The 18,937-nt window shown below is 45.8% G+C and overlaps 1 protein-coding gene across 1 annotated transcript in view; it reads left to right on the forward strand.

The window, feature by feature from the left end:
* LOC126648045 (ubiquitin-associated protein 1-like) overlaps window positions 1-13,793 on the forward strand; it is a gene marked incomplete at its 5' end in the record, with an annotated part of 31,419 nt that extends 17,626 nt beyond the window's left edge. The window contains one exon of the mRNA XM_050330709.1: window positions 401-13,793. Coding sequence (XP_050186666.1) covers window positions 401-541 — 141 coding nt within the window. The remainder of the gene's footprint in view (window positions 1-400) is intronic.
* Between the last annotated feature and the right edge of the window lie 5,144 nt (window positions 13,794-18,937).

Raw genomic sequence — 18,937 nt, forward strand, 5'->3', positions numbered from 1 at the left:
CAAAGTCAAAGTAACTAAAGAAATTCAGATGCAACAGTAGTTGCTAGATGTGGGGGAGCAGGGTGATATTAATCAGGGTCCATTAGGGCAGGCTGATAAATTTCCTATTGGGAGAGACACCCCCACAGACATAGCTTTGGTGCCCTTGCTGAAGAGGATTTGGGAAATGCAGGACTGCAAACATGGGACTGAAGGTGAGGCTCCGTGGGCTACTGAACCCAGAGCTCTTCTGACTGGTGTGAGCAGACTTTCCCCAACCAGAGTTGGAACAGACTGTACTTGGGGTGTAGAAATCCACCCTATGGGGTGCCCAGTCACTGAAGACTGGCTCTGTGCTAAACTTCCACTGAGCACTGATCCTCTTTTCACTTGCAAATAATGGACTGTCTGTGTCTTTCAGATCACAGAGCTTCTCCAACTAATGAGTCAATTTAAAGAAATGGGCTTTGAACTAAAAGACATTAAGGAGGTCTTATTATTACATAACAATGACCAACAGAACGCTTTGGAAGATCTAATGGCCCGTGCAGGAGCCAGCTGAAAACACATTCCTGGATTCTCATCATACAGCGGAGCAGGACCAGCCCTGCCACCTTCACATCCAGGGTGACTTAATCTCAGCAGGAAGGAGTCTGGCTTTTTGCATATGAGGGAGAGCATCTGCACGAGTCTGCCCATGTGCATCCCTCTAGGATTTCTTTTTCCCCTGAGAGACAACTTTCTTTCTGAAATTAAATTTTTAAAGTGTCCTTTCCTAAGTTTCTATTTTCCAGCTTGGCCACAGAGAGCTTAGACTGCCCAGCCTCTACTGGAATTGTACATAGGTAGAGATGAGGTGGTTTCTCCCATTCATTGTGTCACTGGAGTTGAACAGAAGAACATTAAGTTGGTTCTGAAACTAGGATGCTTTGGTTCTTTGAAACTGCTTTCATGGTATCTGCTTGTACTGAATTATTGACTGTGTCATAGTCCAGATAACCTGGTTAAATTTGACCTTTAGTGCAATGGAGTTTTATTTTTTGGGGGGAAAATTAGTCTGCAACTTAGTAAAACACTGATTCATAAACTGTCACTATGCATAGAGAACCTGTTCATCTTGGTTTTTTTTTTTACCCATGCGTCCAACACTTCTTCCAGGCATGAGTGTTCAATGTTGAGTGGTGTTTAAGTTCCCTTGAAACAGGTAAGCTGTGAACTCTATCTGGACTTGCAACTTATGTTGGTTTTTGAACGTGAAGGCAGAGAGTTGGAGCTCAGTATTCTTAACCCCCCAGGTTGTAGGATATTTAAGGCAATGCTCTGCTAGGAAATAAGTTATCTTTTTGTTTTAAATAATACTCGGTGTGATGCAGGTTTCTTTCAAGCACTTTCTTTAAAAGAGATATACTCACTGCATTAGTTCCATTTCTCACACTGCTATAAAATTACATAATAGCATCTAGTACTAGAAATCAGGTTTTGGGTTGGTTTTGATAGTTAAAGTTCTAAATACTTAAAATATCAACAGTCTTGAGGAATCTTTAAAGTAATTTGCTAAATATTTTGATTCTGCAGAAGAACAACTAATAAACCCCTCAATTTAAGTCCCAGTGTCATGATTCCCATCTTTCATGCTCTTTGGCTTCAGCAAATTATCAACTTGCTGGATCCTGCCTGCCCAAGTGCTGCCTGCTCCTGTAGGCACATATGAACACTGTGTTGGGCAGAACAACCAGAGGTCTCCAGGCAGATGGCTGTAGTAGTGCAAAAACCAGGCCTAGGGAATTTGTGTTACAGCGTGGAGCTGGGAGCATTGAGAACTTAAGAGAGGGGAAAATGACTTTGCTCATTGCCTCAGTTTAGGTTTTCCAGTCGGAGGTTTTTAGCTCATCAGGGCCCCAAAGGAGATGACATTCGTCTCTATTATGTACTTAACTTTATATGACAAAAACATGTAATTTGGGTCCAGTGTTAACTCCTGGAATTGTCTGTGAGGTTCTCAACTACATTAATTACCTTTACTTAAAATAATGCTGAGAAAATATGTACCTGGTAAGTATGTAGGAGATGTGGAGATGAATGATGAGTAGGACCAGGACACTGCTTTGCACATATCCCATAGTATTGAGTTTAACCAGCTTCTATTATTGGGGTTGAAATTAAAACTTGTTCTAAGCAGGACATTCAACACACAGAGGCCTGTAGGTGCAGGTAAAGCAGTTGCCTAACTTTCCTTCCTAGGTGAGAAATGTGACAGTTTGAAATGAGGAAATGGGGTTCCTGATTAATCAGAAAAGGTGGAAAACAAAACTCAAACTGCTTTACTGTCACTGCTGAGAGCATTCAGTTGTCTTGCTTGTTTCACTTTTCTCACAATTATCCAAACAAATCTGTCTGGTACTAGACAATCCTAAAGGGGCAAGAAGTCTTGCCGGCGAAGAAATTACTATTTAGACCAAACTTCTGAATAAAATCATCTCTTCAGTTGTGTTAATGTGTTTTAAGTTTTTTCAGTCTCTCCACTACAGTAACTACTGTGCTTATGGAGACTGTAGTAGAAGTGAGAGCAGAGAGGTGAAGATGGAAAGTGATACCTGTAAAAGCTGGTCATCTCCTTCCAAAGAGACATAACCCTCTGGGTCTTCCCTGGTGATGCTGCTCTTGCTTCGCCGGTGAGGTTTCTGGATTTACATCTGTATTGGGTTTGCATGGCCAGGTTTTGGTAGAAGAGAGGCTATGGGCGTGGTTTCTGTGAGAAGATGCCAGAAGCTTCCCCCGTAGAGCCATAGCCCATAGAGCCAATGCCAACTGGCTCCATTGCTGTCCAAAGCTGAGTCAATTGGGAATGGTGGTAGCACTTCTGTGATAACATATTTAGAAAGGGTAAAAAACTGCTGTGGAACAGCAGTGTTATGGTTTAGCTAAATTTCTCCATACCATCATGTGGTTTTTGGAGAAGCACAGGGGGACACACTCTGCCCTGGGAGGACAGGGAGGGAGGAGAGTTCCTGCTGGGACAAATCCCACTAGAACTTAGGAGAATAAAACTGCTGCCACAAGGGGAGCCTGGTCTCTTTGTCCTGAGCTGTTGCTTGGAGGAGTTTGCTGCCTGCCCACTGCAGCTGCCACAGAGGGACCTGCTTGGCTACTGCTGCCTGCCCACTGTAGTCACTGTGGGGGACCTGCTTCGCTGCCAGCCACTGTGGGGGGCACTTGCTTCGCTGCTGCGGCTCACCTGCTGTAGCTTCTTTGCTACCGTCAGCTGGGGAAGTCCCCTTTGTGTGCATGGTGAGCTGTTGCTGGGCTTTTTGTCACAACTCTGCCCAGGCTACATAGGGATCACGTGACCATGTCAGGACTGCGTTGTCATCTTGGCAGCACAGAGTTGAGAGAGTGGTTTTGGGTGACATTTCCTCTGTTATTGTTTAGTCATTGTTTTATTCTGTTTTGTTCTCCGTTTTTAGTAAAATTGTTATTCATTTTCATACTCCGCTCAAATGCCTCATAATTTCAAAATTTTTTGTAATTTAGGGGGAGGGTTTTCTATTCCATCGGAGGTCCCGCCTCCTGGGACACTGTCAATAAAACCAAGACAAGCAGACAAAAAAGAGTTTAGAATATGTGAGAAACACCTCTGCAGACACCAAGGTCAGTAAAGAAGGAGGGGGAGGAGGTCCACTAGGGGCTGGAGTAGAGATTCCCCTGCAGCCTGTGAAGACCATGGTGAAGCAGGTTGTCCCTCTGCAGCCACAGTGAAGGAGATATCCACCCTGCAGCTTGTGGAAGACCCCATGCCAGAGCAGGTGGATGCCCAAAGGAAGCTGTGACCCTGTTGGAAGCCCATGCTGGAGCTTGCTCCTGGCAGGACCTGTGGCCCTGTGGAGAGGAGTCCAAACTGGAGCAGGTCTTCTGGCAGGACTTTGACCCCATGGGGGACCCATGCCAGAGCAGTCTGTTCCTAAAGGACTACTCCCCATGGAAAGGACTCATACTGGAGAAGTTTGTATAGGACTGTCTCCCATGAGTGGGACCCCATGCTAGAGCAGGGGAAGAGTGAGGAGGAAGGAGCAGCAGAGATGACATGTGATGAACTGACCACAACCCCCATCCCCCCCCATGCTGATCAGAGGGGAAGAGGTAGAGAATTTGAAAATGAAGTTGAGCCTGGGAAGAAGCGTGGAGTGTTTTAAGGGTTGTTTTTATTTCTCACTAGTCTACTCTGCTTTGATTGGCAATAAATTAAATAATTTACTCAAGTCTGTTTTGCCTGTGATGGTAATTGCTGAGTGATCACACTGTCCTTATCTCTGCCCATGAACCTTTTGTTGTATTTTCTCCTGCCCTGTTCAGTTGAAGAGGGGAAATGATAGAACAGCTTGGAGGGGATTAACCTGGTGGCTTAGGGGAGAGGCAGTTCTGAAGAAACATGTAACAAATAACACAAAGTGATGAGACTTGAATGTTATTTTGGGCACTGTGCATCGCTTAGTTACTCTAGTACTGGTGTTCTCTCCTGTCAAGTTATGAACAAAACTCAGCCTGGATGTGGGGAGGTCCTGCTGATAACTGGTGCATGGCTGGGCTCTGCTCTGCTGCTAGCTGGTGAGATGATGACTGCATCTCCAGTAACACTTGAGGCCTTAGGGCTTTTCCTTAGGTTCTTGGATCAGATTGATTTATGTACCTGATTTATGTACCTGGCACTGCTTTAACTTTATCAGACATTGTTTGGCCTTTTTGTGTTAGCTGCTGCCGGATACTGAGGTCTGGGTGCCTTGGTGGAAAGGCTTGTGAGAAGTGTAGAAGCAGAGCCAAAACTGGTGGCTGTGCTTTGAGCTGCCTGAGCTGCCTCCTGATGGTTCTGGACAGCAGCAGCTTGGTAAGGAGTCTGACAATGAAGAGCCATCAATCACCCACGTGGCAGCCGAGGGCTCCCATTCTGCCTGCATAAGGCTGGAGACCTGGTGGGATGAGAGGTGCTGCTGTGGTTGTTGACTTGTTTCGGGAGTGACTTCGTTTTTGGGATCCTACAGTCAGGCAGTGAGAGCATGCCCCAAGGCTTTCTTCAGTTAGCCCTATGCCTCCTGCAGCAGCTGGAACACTCCTGGGCAGTGCAGGTCACCAACCCCAGATCCTTTGTCATCAGCTTTTCTGCACAGTGTGTGACTAGGGAGACTGCAGACTTCTGACAGGAGTGCAGCAAAATGTGTTGCAAGGGCCAAATTGCTGCTGCCACAGGCTGTTCAGGTCAGCTACATGTGGCTGTGTGAGAAATATCTCTAATTAAACTTTCAAAGACAGACAAATAAAGTGAAACAAAGAACTTTTAATTTCAGTGTGCTGGGTGCACTGGCCTGGTGACCAAGTCTGAGCACACTGGGAATGGGAGGGAAGAGTCCTTTTAAGGTTTCTTGATTTACATAACCACTCCTTCGCTCCTCCCATTGCCAACCCCACTCCTTTTCTTCCTTAAAAGGTGATATAGCCCTCTTGAATTCGATTGGGTCTCTTAGGACTGGCTTGCACTCTCCTTCATCAGTCCATTGGTCGTCTTTCCTGACCTATAATATTGTTTCCCAGTCCTGGTCGCCTGGTTCCTTGGCAGTGAGCCCAGAGTGGTCTCCCTGCCTTACATGCTTTCTGGCCCACCTTCACACTGTAATTGTAGGTAACTGTAAGCAGCAACAAGTAACTGTAAGCAGATCTGTAAGCAGCAACAAACAACTGCAAGCAGCAATAAGTAACTGCAGTAACTGTAAGCAGCTCACCAGTCCCCGACCACCAAATGACTCTCCAACTCCCCAAACAAAACAACTTCCAGACATCTCGATATAAGGCAACTTATGGAAACTCCTGCTTGTAATAAAATTACCTTATTTATTTCTTACAGCTGGCGGTTGGAGGACAGCTTCTGAAACATCAGCTATGTCAGCAGACCAGGTGTGAAGGGGATCTAGTACTGATTCCCAACCTCAGTTAATCTTTTGCAATCAAACGTTTTTACAGGCATTTTGGAAACATTTACTTTAAAACAAATATTACCAGACTTGTGTAGTAAATTGAATTTTATTTAAATTATGTCAATTATTCAAATAAAAAATCAAGCATCTGCCATGAGCATTAATAGTCTTTGTTACACCTGAATACAAAAATGAACCAATTTTAGTTCTATATTTATTTGATTGTAGATGGCCAGGCTCTTTTAATCTCAGACTGCTGTAATGACAACACTTTCACATGTGTTCCTCAAGTTGAAATGAAAAACTTTCATATCAAGTGTCAGTATAATAGCAAACAGGAAGGGGATGATACTTTTAAAATGCTCATTTAGCACATTTTCACACAAGAATTAAAGTAGCATCTAGGTAATAACCTTTTATAGTTTCATACTTTTTGTGTGTGTGTGTGTGTGAATTTACCACACCAACAGTCTGGTAGGATAAGATGAAAGTCAGGCTTCCTTGTTTTCTAGCTTGGAGTCTAATTGCTCCCCATTGAAAAGCTAATGACTTTTCTCAGCAAAAAGTGGGACTCTTGTTTTCCTCTGCCCGAGGCAGTGGGGGAAAATAGATTTTCCTGTGTAACCTTGCCAGAGGGAAAAGGGGGTGGGGAGGAAAGGGCAGGTTTTGGCTGGGAGATGCTCAGGTTTCCTGGGTTTTTTACCGTTTTGGTTTTTTTTTTTTGGGGGGGGGAGAGCCACATGGGGTGCGCTGGAGCGGTTCGATCTGGTTTTTGGATTGCTTGCCTAGCTCAGGAGGGTGTGGGGATCTCTGCCTGCACCTTTTCTTCCCCCTCCCCCCTTCCTGTGTCATCAGGTCTTTGCATCTATCAACAGAAAGGATTCCAACTGGAGTCAGTCCTCAAAAAGTGAGTCCACTGGAACCATTGAGGGGAAAAACCGCCCTTCCCCCTTTTCCCCTCCCATGCCGGCGGTGGCCTGCACCCTCTGAGAGGTGTATCAGACTGACCCAGCTGCCTTCCGTGCGCAGGTCCCCACAGACACGGCGGACGCTAGAGCCTGACAGCATCCCCTGCCAGCCGCTAGTGAGTAACTGCAGACGTCTTTTCTCCCGAGGCACAACAGCGCCCCTTGCTGGTTGAAAAGGAGTCACTGCAGCCCAACAGCATCCCCTGGTGACAGTGAGCGAGCCACTGCAGCCCCTGCCTCCCACTGCGTACCAGTGCCCCCTGCTGGGTGTGGTTATAACTGCGCTGAAAGGCATAAAGTACTTCATTGTTTTCAGCAAAAGTTGTGGTTACAGAATTGTTGTGTGTTTTGTTTGTTACATATATATACATATATTTACTGATGCCTCAGAGCTTTTCGATGTTTTTAACTTTTGTAGATTTTAGAAGTAGTTGTGCAGTAAATGTAGATTTTAATGTAACTGTATTACATCCCTTACCCTTAATGTAACACTTTACAGATACCTAGCCCTATTATCCCATTTCATATCAATCCCTCTAAAATCCCATTAGCGTGTTTAGTCTTCTTTTCAAGGTCATCAAGGACTCTACCCACGCTTGCTGCAAACGCACTGATGGCTAAAAAGGCCAATGGAAGATAGACAAGTCCGGTTGCAAAAGGCACAGTGGAAAGTCTCTGTAGGCGGTATCGGTAAAACACAATTCTTTCTGTGTTGTCTTTTCTCCTCAAGAATGATTCTATGTGTGTTCTCAAAAGAAGTAGCAGAATTATAAATAGTGCATCTCCATCTCTCCCAACTGGAGGTCAGAGTAAACCAATGATGATGATCAATATGGCCAAGGCTGAGAGATTGTTTCAGGGAGTCCTTGTATCTCCTCTTCAGGGCTCCTCTCTTGAGGTAGCCAGTGACAAGTTCGCCATAGAGCACAATCTTAGAGAGGAGGTAGTCCTTCATCCTGGAGACGTGCCCTGCCCAACACAGCTGTGTTCTCAGCAACATGACCTCAATCCTCGTAACTGCTGCCTGTTCAAGAACAGACGCATTAGTCACATAGTCAGTCCAGTGAATGTTTAGGATTGTATGGAGGCAGCGTTGATGCAAGTGTTCTGAGTTACAAGTGGTGGCCCATTCTCTCCCACATTCCATGCCACTCATGACTATCCACCTTCAGGGCAGATCTCTGAATGAATGACCTCCATAGAAATCTCTTTCTTGACTCTAAACATGGTGTGGACCACATTGAGGAGACCTGGCAGACTTAGCAACAAGAACATGCTTTCCTTAACATCCAAGGGGAATTCAGAATTCTCAAAAGCTGTTGTACCAGGCCTGAAGGAGGAAAAGGGAGTGAAATGCTGGGGAAAATCATCCTCCCCCTTCCCCCCACAGGCTGGGTATGATTATTAATGAATTCCCAAAGGTAGTGTGAGAAATATCTCTTATTAAAATTTTGAAGACAACCAAATAAAGTGAAACAAAGAACTTTATTTTCAGCATGCTGGGTGCGGTCAGGTCTGCCTCATACCAGGACTTGAGAGTACACCTGAGATGGGAGGGGGCAGTTCTTTTAAGGTCTTTCGATTTGCATAACTATTCCGTCGTCCCTCCCGTGCTCAGCTCTGCTCCTTTTCTTCATTAAAAAGCAATAAAACCTTTTTCTTGAGTTCAATTGGGTCTCTCAGGGTCAGCTCATACTTCCCTTTTTCAGTCCATTGGTTGTCTTAACTGAACTGATTGTTTCCCTGTCCCGACCACATGGTCCCTTGGCAATGAACCCTGGCTGGTCTCATTGTCTTACAGGTTTCCCGATTCTCCTCTATACAGCAACAGTAAGCAACAGTAACAGGATCACAACTATTAACAGATCATGGCTGCAACAGAACTGCAGCCACAGGCAACTGCAGAACACCCCTGGTCACAAAAACTCCTCATCACGAGGCAACCATGGAAACCCTGCTTGTAATAAAACCTTTTCATTTACTTCTTACAGTAGTGCTCGAGGTAAGGGCAGGAGAGCAACACTGAATGCACATCCCAGATGACCCTCTGTCATGGGTTCAAGTGGCTGAATTTTTGGTAATAGGGAGCCATAGAGATGATTTCAATTAGAAGCTACTAGAAGCTTTTGCTGTTCTATGAAAAAGTCAATGATAGCCAGCTCCAGGATGGACTTCCTACTACTAGTCAATGATATTTGCTTCTGTGATAACATATTTAAGAATACAGGAAGAGAAGCCTGTGTCACAGAAGAAATTCCAGATCAGAGGAGAGCAGAGGAGAACATGAGATAGCAATGTAGACTCCAAGGTCAACGTAGCAGGAGGGGGGAGGAAGAGGCCCGAGGAGGCCTCCCTCTCCCCCTCCAGCAGGGAAAAGACTGAAAGCCAAGACCGACCCCTGCCACCTGTGGAAGATTATTGGAGTGAGGAGATCCCCCTGCAGCTCATGGAGGAGCCTACACTGGAATAAGTGGATGCACGAGGGAGCTGAGACTCCATGGGAGGTCTAAGATGAAACAGAGTCTTGCTGGAGACCTGTGGTCCATGGAGAGAGAAACCTATGCTGGAACAGGTAGGACTTGTGGCCCTGTGGGGAATCCATGCTGATGCAGCTCATTCGTGACCCAAGGGAGAGCAGATTATGGAAGAACTGTGGCCCGAGGGATAGACCCATGCCAGAGAGGTCTATCAAAGACTGTCTCCTGTAGGGAGGGATCCCACAAGAAATAGGGGAAGAACTCAAAGCCATTACTCCCTGTAACTGTGGTGAATGACCATGGTGAAGCAAGTCATCCCCTTGCAGCCCATGGAAACCATCAGAATGCAGAGAGAGACCTCTGCCCCTGATGGAAAAGTGACCCCCCAGGACAGTAAATTGAGAAGAGTTCCTATCTAAGAGATGGATTTTAACAGAGGCAGCCACTGACTGTGACTTTTCCCCCCTTTCCTGTCTCCCTGCACTGCTAGGAGAAGGACTGAGAACACAGAGGAAAGGGGAGAGTGGAGAGAAGGTGTTGTGTTTTAAGACTGTTTTATTCTTTTATTCTTTAGTTCTTATTCAGTTAACAATAAATTTATCTTTAGGTTTGTGTATCAGGGAATGTTGATTTTTTTTTTTTAATCGGTATTTGGCCCAACCACTTTTGAAAGTTTTGTTCTTTGCCTACCAAGTTCACTGATAAACTGGAGATTCATCCTTGGAGAGAGAGTTTCTAGTATAAACTGTTTTAATTGGTGTTCTGTGATTGGCTCTTTATCTGTAGAGGACATTTGAAGGAGAAACTGAAGAGGAGAGGAAGAAGTAAAGCCCCGAGACCCAAATAGATAAGACCCCTTGAGTGCGATAGGGGAATTCCAAAGTTCTCACGCATGCGCTGAAGGGGTACACTTATATAATGGGGGGAGGGACTGAAGGTCTCTAGCTGGGCAGTGCTGGCCACACTGGCCCAGGTAGATGTCACGGGCTAATTGGATAAAAATGCAGGTGTTGGAGATGGGCTAGAGGAGGAAGAGGAGTTTAACCAGTGGAAGGAGTCAGCGTCTGACAGCATGGACCAGACAGCATCAGACAGATAGACTGAGACCTCCATTTTATGTTCATGTTCTTATTCAGTTAGGTTGTAAGTTTCCTCCCATAGGAGAAAGCAGACAGTTTCTGATTGGGCAGAGCACCATGAGGGCAGCTGCCCATTCCAACTGTATACTTAAAAGTTATCTGAAAAGTTATGTATCCCCCCTTTTTCTCTGTCAATCCCTGCTAATTGTCCAATACCTTATCCAAGTTTTGCATACCTTTCCCCTATTCCAGAACCTTCCATATCTGCCCTATAAAAACCTTCCATTTTGTAAAATAAAGCAGATCAGCTCTGATCAGCAATACAGGCTTGCATATGCTTGATGACATGTTTGCTTGCTTCACCTGTTTGAGCAGTTGCCCATATGGCATGTGAAAAGGTGTCGATGCTAACATGAACAAATTTCAGTCTCCCAAATTCTGCTACATGTGTAACATCCATTTGCCACAGTTGTAGGACCTGTAACCCCAGAGGGTTAACTCCAAGCCCAATGCCTAGGCCATCCCTCTGACAAGCAGGGCATGATTGAACAATATTCTGAGCATCTGTAAAAGTTAGTCCAAACTGCCTGACTAACATCTTTGCTGACTGATGCAAAAACTCATGTGACAAAACTGCTTGCTGAAACAGGTTAGCTGGGGGTCCAGCCCTAACTGGAGCCACCAATTGGTCTGCTCTATTATTACCAATAACTAACCCACCACACTTCTGATGACTGAGAATGTGTGTTATGAAATAGGGTTGAGTTCTTTGATTGACCAAATGTAAAAGTTGTAACAACAAGGAATGTAACCTGTCATTTTTAACCGTTTTGATCGTTGCCCCCTCAATTCTCATTACCGTTCCTACCACGTATAAGGAATCAGAGACAATGTTCACCAGTGCATCCTGCAGAATTCCTTTCCATCTCTGAACCGGACAATCGCTGTTTGCTTTCTCGCCCACCAGCAACCCGCTCATGCCTGAATTGTTGCTTGGTGACAGCTCTGTCCCACTCGGCAGGAGTGCCCCTGCATTCACCAACAGCCCATCCTCTCCCGCCAGCGATCCGTTCCTGCCCGCAGACAGTAAATTCCCCCCTGCAGGCGGAGAACCCCTGCCCGCAATCAGCAACGAGCCCCCGTCAACCACAGACAGAGAGCCCCCACCGCCCGTAAGCAGTAGCAAGCCCCCACCCGTTGGTAAAGAGCCAACGCTTGTAAGTGGCAGCCCGTTCACGCTCCCTCCTCCCTGCAGCCCACTCCCATCTCCCCCCTGCTCCTCCCGTGTGAACCATGGAGGAGGGGGAAGTGGCAGGAATGTGTTGAGAGGAGTCAGTGTCTGTGTTGGTGCACGGACAGGGAGGCTGGCAGTGACAGAGTGGGATTGGGAGGGTGGTCCCGTTTCCAGTTCCTCTGTGCAACAAGAGGAACCACCAAGACTTCCACCTCCTTCAGGCACCGTAGCACCTCCCTCATCTGCATCTCATCCTTCGTAGCTTCTGGCCCGTTGTCAGAGTCAGAGTCCGAACTTGGAGACGGAGGGACATGGGGTGACGGCGAACGTGATGACAATGCTGTTCTACACGCTGAATCGCGAGTTCCTCTCTCCTCCTTTTTGTTCCGCTGACGCAGAGCCGATCTCCGCAGTGGAGAGCGGTCTTGCAGGGGGAGAACCTTTGCTGGCTTGAGTTGTTTTCACTGGACCGATGTAACAGTAACACCCTTCCCCTCCGCATCTTCAGCGGATGGTTTAGGAGCGGACACTGCCTCCCGTGGGACCAGAGTGTTGGTAACACTCATCCTCCCAGAAGCACTGGCTGACGATTTCAAAGGAACCGCCACTTTAACGCTAGCTGGCAGTGGGATTGGAGGGATAGCAAAGAGGAACTGCGAAACCAATCCTGTCCCGCCCTTCTTATTTTCAGTTTCACCGCCTACTAATGCAGCAAAGGCTGAAGCAGTAACTTGGCGCTCAGTTTTCATGGATTTTAAAGTTTCTACCAGCACCCTCCACAATGGTCCATAGTGAGTAAGTTCTTTAGAACCTTTTGTAAATTCTTCCCACAATTCCTTACCTATGTCTTCCCATTCTGGGATCTCAAACGCAGAATTTACCGTGGGAAGATACCCCTGCTCCCGAGCCCAGCTTAATAGCCCTTTGAGAGCAGCCATTTCATATGTTACCCCTCTCTTGGAGAGTATATGCTGTAGGAGTTTAATAACTGCCTCTTCCTCCTTGCTCAGAGAGACCCTCATTCTTACCCAACCGCTCACCTGTATGGGGTATCCTTGTCAATATGAGCTCATTTTTCCAGGGTCGGGGCAGCCCTGCTATCGATTGGCTTTCCCGCACCCCGTTCCCCGCTGTTGATCTTCCATCCGGGTTTTCGGAGGCAAACAGCAGCTGCCGATCCTGTCCTCCTCCCAAGTTCTCCCTTTGAGTCCTCCGAGGATGCGGTTTGCTGAAACATTCCTCCGTCCAGGTCCCACCGACAGGGTCCATGGAGAAAAACGGTTAAGTAGGAGGTCCCTGTTCGGGCGCCACCTAACAACGGCAGGAGCACGAATACATCACAAACAACCAATATGATTAAGCAATGTATCCTTTATTAAACACACAGTGCACATTTTTATACATCTTCCTACCCTTGTGGGTGCAGGATTAAAGTCTGGGGATTGGATAACTCAGCCTGTCCACGAGTTCGTGTCTTATGCTCATTGGATAAGGTCTAGGGTCGATATTTTGCACCTGGATTCCAGCTCCCACCGTAACTTCTCATAACATGAAATAGCTGTTGATCATAAACCTATTCCATTCTCATGGGAAGTCTGTTCAAGTTGATTATAAACTAATTCCATTCTCATGGGAAGCTAACCTAAGTCCACAGTTGTCAACTATAAACCAAGTTTTCTTCCCATGGGAAGCCTGAGGTTTCTTTCACAGATGGTAATATGGGTTGTTTACCAAGTGTCCATTTTCCTGCAAATATTCCACACAGGTTGCCCCCCTGCCAGGCTTGGCAGGGAAAACTACAACTCAGTTGAAAGAACCCGCTGGTCTGGGCTTTCCCTGACCCCCACAAACTGTGATATGCAGGTGGCTCGTTCTTGGTGCTCTCAAGCTTCACATGAAGGACAATATTGTCTTTTGGGGGGATGCCCGCTATCTTGTGAGCCTGCTGACACTCCAAGGATGCAACCTCTGCTATGGGGAATTCTAGTCATTCTGGGGTCAGTAAGACAATCTCATAAAATACACCTGGGTGAGTGGGGGTTTCACTGAGGGCTTAGTTCACTCCTCTCCTTTCCTGTCTCTCGGGTTCCCATTTACTTAGCCACTTTTGTAATAAATATTTGGTTTATTGTTGAGCTTTCATCAGTGTCTTGGTTTTCAATCTTGGCATCCTTCGAACTCACCCTGTTACAGTTTGTTAGCAATAAATTTAAGTTCTATTCACTATGAATCTGTTTCCCCATGGAAATTAGTAAGCAAATCTCCCAGTTCTTGGAAATATTAATATAATATATCATAAGTCAAGGCACAGACCCAGACACCAGGTTAACTAGTAACTGAATCTGTTTATTAAAATGAGACAAGGATTTATATAGGGGGTTCAAAGAGTGACACATCACACATGTGACCTTAACAACCAATCCTGATAAGGTACTTAACTGCGCAAGTGCACCAGAGTCCTGGAGACTTGGTTTCCCAGAATGGTCTTCTGGCATTCCTCCTGAAACCCAAAATGCTACAAGTTCTTATCTCTACTCAGAAATTCTATGACTGTTTTTTTTCCCTCAACTCAAAGAAGAGCAGAGGGGGGAGGAGGGGGAAAAATGGTTTTCAGTAAGTGTTTAAAATCCATCCAAAGTCGAAACCCCTATACTCTCATTGCCCTTGATCTTATCATGTCATAAACTGATATCACACAGTGTAGCAACAAAGCAATCCTGATCCCTCTCCCTGCTCTGAACAAGATTCCCATGAGGAGCACATATGGGAATATATACGGGATTAGGTACCACACCTACATGAACAGACCAAACAACCTTGTGACTAGTAGCTCTTGTAGCTAATACAACAAATGTTTAGATAAAATTTGTTTCCAATCCGCTCTGGTCAGATCTGTTATCTCAACCCTTTGTGCCCAACATTGTGTGCCAAATAAGGTTGTTGTGGTTTAGGAATTGTGCTCCCCAATTTAGTGCTCCCACTTAGACTCTCCAAACCACGCTGCCACTTGCTTACTCCCCCTCCCCCTCTCCTTCCTCGCCTTCCTCCTCTTCAGGGGGGAACGGAGTCGAGAATTGGAGGCACAAAAGGTAAAGATCACAGGTTGAGATAAGAACAATTTATTGGAAACACCAATGAAATAAGAAAAGGAACAGTAACAGCAACAGCAATAATATTAATAACAAAACTGTACAAAACCGAGTGATTCACATGCAAAATGCTCACTCTGACCACTCCCTCTGGCTCAGAACTGGTGCTACCCAACCACTCTGTCTGTCTCGGAACTGACGCCACCCCACCACTCCCTCCACTATGCTTACTCAACTGGAAGAAACCTCAGACAAGACTCCCTTCCCTTTGCTCCAGGCAATGAATAGAATAATCTCTGGGTCCTAGCCATGCCCCCTCCCCGCTACTGCAAAAAGTAACCCTGTCCTGACCAGAACTAGGACACTTCTGTCGCTCTACAATTGATCAAAATATATGGATGTGCTAAATATGGCATAAAGAAACAATGGGGAGCAGGGGAACCTGTGGCTACAGTTCAACAGCATTTTCTATTTTCCCTTCCTTTTAGCTATATTGAATTGTAAATAATCAAAGTATTACGTTGGTGTCTTATCCCAACATGCAAAACACCTACAGAACCTATTGTAACCACTGGTAGTGATGGATTCAAAGCCCCCAAAACTCATTCATTTTCCCACCATTCTGTTTCTCCCTTCTTTTGACACCTCTTTCCCTCTACATAAATGTGTTTTTTTCTGCACCCATTCCCTTGCTTATCCCTCTCTTCAGTTTCATGATTGATTTCTATCATTTATTGCTAATCTCTTTAATCTTTTTATTTCTTCCTCTATTCTGTTCAGTCCTCACTTTACTCTTTTTATCTCTTTCATTTACACTTAGCTTGACATCTCTTCTACTACTGCCTTCTGAGCTCTACTGCACCTTGAAAACAACGTCTTCCCCCTTCTCCGTAGCCAAATGTCTCTTAAAAACTTCTTGGTATCATGGAACCTTCCACAAGAGACTATGTTCCTTCTACTAACTGAACTACTGCTCAAGTGCTGTTTTACTGTCCGTGAGCACAGGCTAATTGAGGTAAGAATTATAATTTACAGAAAGTTCCATGCATGAAATGCTATATTAAATATGCAGCAATGCTACACTGCATAAAATAATTTGCAAAAATGAGTTACAAAATCAAAGGAGAAAGTAATTACAGACTAAAAAAATATATCAGCTAGCAAAGCTAGTTATTAAAACCTCTATTACCTCAAATGAGGTTCTTAAAATGACAGCCAAATAATTACTATTTCCATACTTTAATTTTTTAATAAAATGCAAGATTATTTTATTAAAAAGGAAAAAAACAAAAAAATATTAGAAAATAAGTAAGAATGGGGATGATTGTTTAAAAAACGCCTTTTGGGGTACTTATTGTACACATATGCTTTGATGCTGCACAGAACAGGAGCAAATGATATGCTACACCTGTAAAACCACAGTGACTTCCAGCGGTAGACAATAGGGACATGTGGAAACACTCCAGCATACAGGATTGCAGGACCAGAATTCTAAATATCGAGATGACACCTTAAATCCACTTAAGTCAAATGTCCCATTGATTTCACTTTGACACTGGGGCAGGAGGAGGGGAAAAGCCAACACCTTGATGCATGTTTCTCCATGTGCAACTCTCAGAGGTGAGCAGTCCTCAAAGCAGGAGGTAAATCATAAGACTTCAATTGCAGGCTCAGGCTGAAATGTAGCAAGAAAAGTCTGACATTACCAACTATAGTGGGTTGACCCTGGCCAGATGCCAGGTACCCACTAAAACTGCTCTCTCACTCTCCCTCTGCAACTGGACAGAGGAGAGAGAAAAAAAACCAGCTAAGGATTCATGAGTAGAGATAAGAGCTGGGAGAGGTCTCTTACTGATTACCTTCATGGGCAAAATAGACTCAGAGTGGGGATAGTACTTAAATTTATTGCTATCAGGATAAGACCCAAAGACTGAGAAATAAAACAGTCTTAAAAAACACCTTCCCTCCACCCCTCCTTCCTTCCATGTTCTCCCTCTTCCCCCTCAGCAGTGCAGGGGGACAGGGAAGGGGGGTTACAGTCAGTTGTTATTTCTGCTGCTGCTCAGGGAGAGGAGTCCTTCACCTGCTCCCATGGGGTCCCTCCCACAGGAGACAGTCCTTGATGGACCTCTCCAGTGTGAGTCCATCCCTCGGGCAGCAGTTCTTCCCAAACTGCTGTCCCATGGGTCACTCCTCCATGGGGTGCAGTCCTTCACAGATGAGCTGTACTGGTGTGGGTCCCCACAGGGGCCACGAGTCCTACCACTACCCAGTGTGGGCTTGCCTCTCCATGGGCTGCAGGTCTCCAGCAGGACCCTGCTCCATCTTGGGCCTCCCACAGGGTCACAGCCTCCTTCCTGCATCCACCTGCTCCAGCATGGGAGCCTCCATGGGCTGCAGGTGGATCTCTGCACCCCAATGGTTCTCCACGGGCTGTAGGGGGACAGCTGCTTCACCATGGTCTTCACCATGGTCTGCAGGGGCCTCAGCTCCGGCGCCTGGAGCACCTCCTCCCCCTCCTTCTGCATTGACCTTGGTGTCTACTTTGTTGTTCCCATGTTCTCACTCTGTTCTTCCCTGGCTGGAATTCTTTCTGCACCACAACCTTATGTTCTTAAATATGTTATGTCAGAGGCGTTACTATTGCTCCTGATTGGCTTGGCCTTGGCCAGTAGCAGGAAGTCCGTCCTGGAACCAGTTGGCATTGGCTCCATGGGATAGGGGAAGTTTCTGGCAGCTTCTAAGAGAAACCACACCTGTAGCCCCCCCGCTACCAAAACCCAGCCACAGAAACCCACTACACCAACTTATAAATCAGCATGAAAGCTGAGTATGTGGTTGATGTTGCAGGACTGAAGGTTGGTTTTCACTTTTGCTTGAAGCAAACTGAACATGGCATTTGAAAGACAGGAAAGTTAAAAATTGAAGTGATCTTGATCTTGCCTTTTGAACAGTATCCCCCACATTTGTCTTGTCACTTGACTCAAAAAAACCCCCACACCACAACTGCATAAAATCCTCAAACTCTTAAGTTCTTGATGATAACTGATATATTTGGGTAGTTTTACACATTAGAGAAAATTAAAAAATAAAACTAGAACTCTGTAAAGCTCTTATGAAAGCTGAAAGGCGGGCTAGTCAAATGCTGCATGAGCCTAATATAATGACCTCAGTGAAGAAAGTGCAGAGGTTAAGGGGTCCTGTCTCTTCCATACTGCAGCAACATTTTTGGAAGTACACATCAAGCGCTTTGTACAGATCCAAAAGCTTTAGGCAGTCTGCACTCTCATAAGTAACAGAGGGTCTTGCACATTGTAAATAATGGAGGTCAACAGCTCCACGTTGAAGACCTACCTAAATGCTTCTCTTTAACATCTCCATCAGAAAGAATATCTCCAATGTACACAGTCTAAGGCAGTGTCATAGTTCCGATTTTAGCAAGGAATTTTTCTTTCCCTTCCCCCTGCCATGTGTGCCCTGTGTATAGGTCATGAGGTAGCTATCAGGTGAACAAAAGAATCGGTCCGTTCACTAATGACCGAGAGATCAATCTCCTAGGAAACAGGTAGATGAAGGATCTAAAGTCTACCTTTTTCTCTCATCTCCGGGGCAACGGGGGAGGAGGAATTTTGGTGGGCTGAGGGTGTGGCTGGCATGCAGGTGGGGAGGAGAGGCGGGTGTGCTGGTAGGCTTGGGACTTGCTGCGAGCTGCAGAATCTGCCTGTTTGTTTTTTTTTTTCCTGTCGGAGGGGAGTTTGCTGCTGCTCTCTGCTCAGTTGTTGCTGGCTGCAGGCCCTGCTTAAAGCAAACTCTAATCAGCTGAAGATCGTGAGTTTTCCTCCATTGGGAGACCTTTCTGTTTGATTGCTGGATTTTTCCTTTCCCCCCCTCGCCCCTCCCCCCCCACTCCCTCTCTCCTGTCCCAGTGTGGGAAGGGAAGGGGAACCGAGGGGTGTTTTTGTTGTTGTTGTGTTGTTGTTTTTTTACTGGACATTACAAGTTCTGCACCTCCAGTGATCCAACAGCGCCACCTGGTGGCTACTGTAGGACACTACAAGTTCTGTATCTACAGTGACCCAACAGCACCACCTGGTGAATGGTACAGGACATTACAAGTTGTGCATCTCTAGTGACCCAACATCGCCTCCTAT

The sequence above is a fragment of the Myiozetetes cayanensis genome, unplaced genomic scaffold, assembly GCF_022539395.1.
Source record: "Myiozetetes cayanensis isolate MyiCay16 unplaced genomic scaffold, myiCay2020 scf435, whole genome shotgun sequence".
In the NCBI taxonomy this organism is placed as follows: domain Eukaryota; kingdom Metazoa; phylum Chordata; class Aves; order Passeriformes; family Tyrannidae; genus Myiozetetes; species Myiozetetes cayanensis.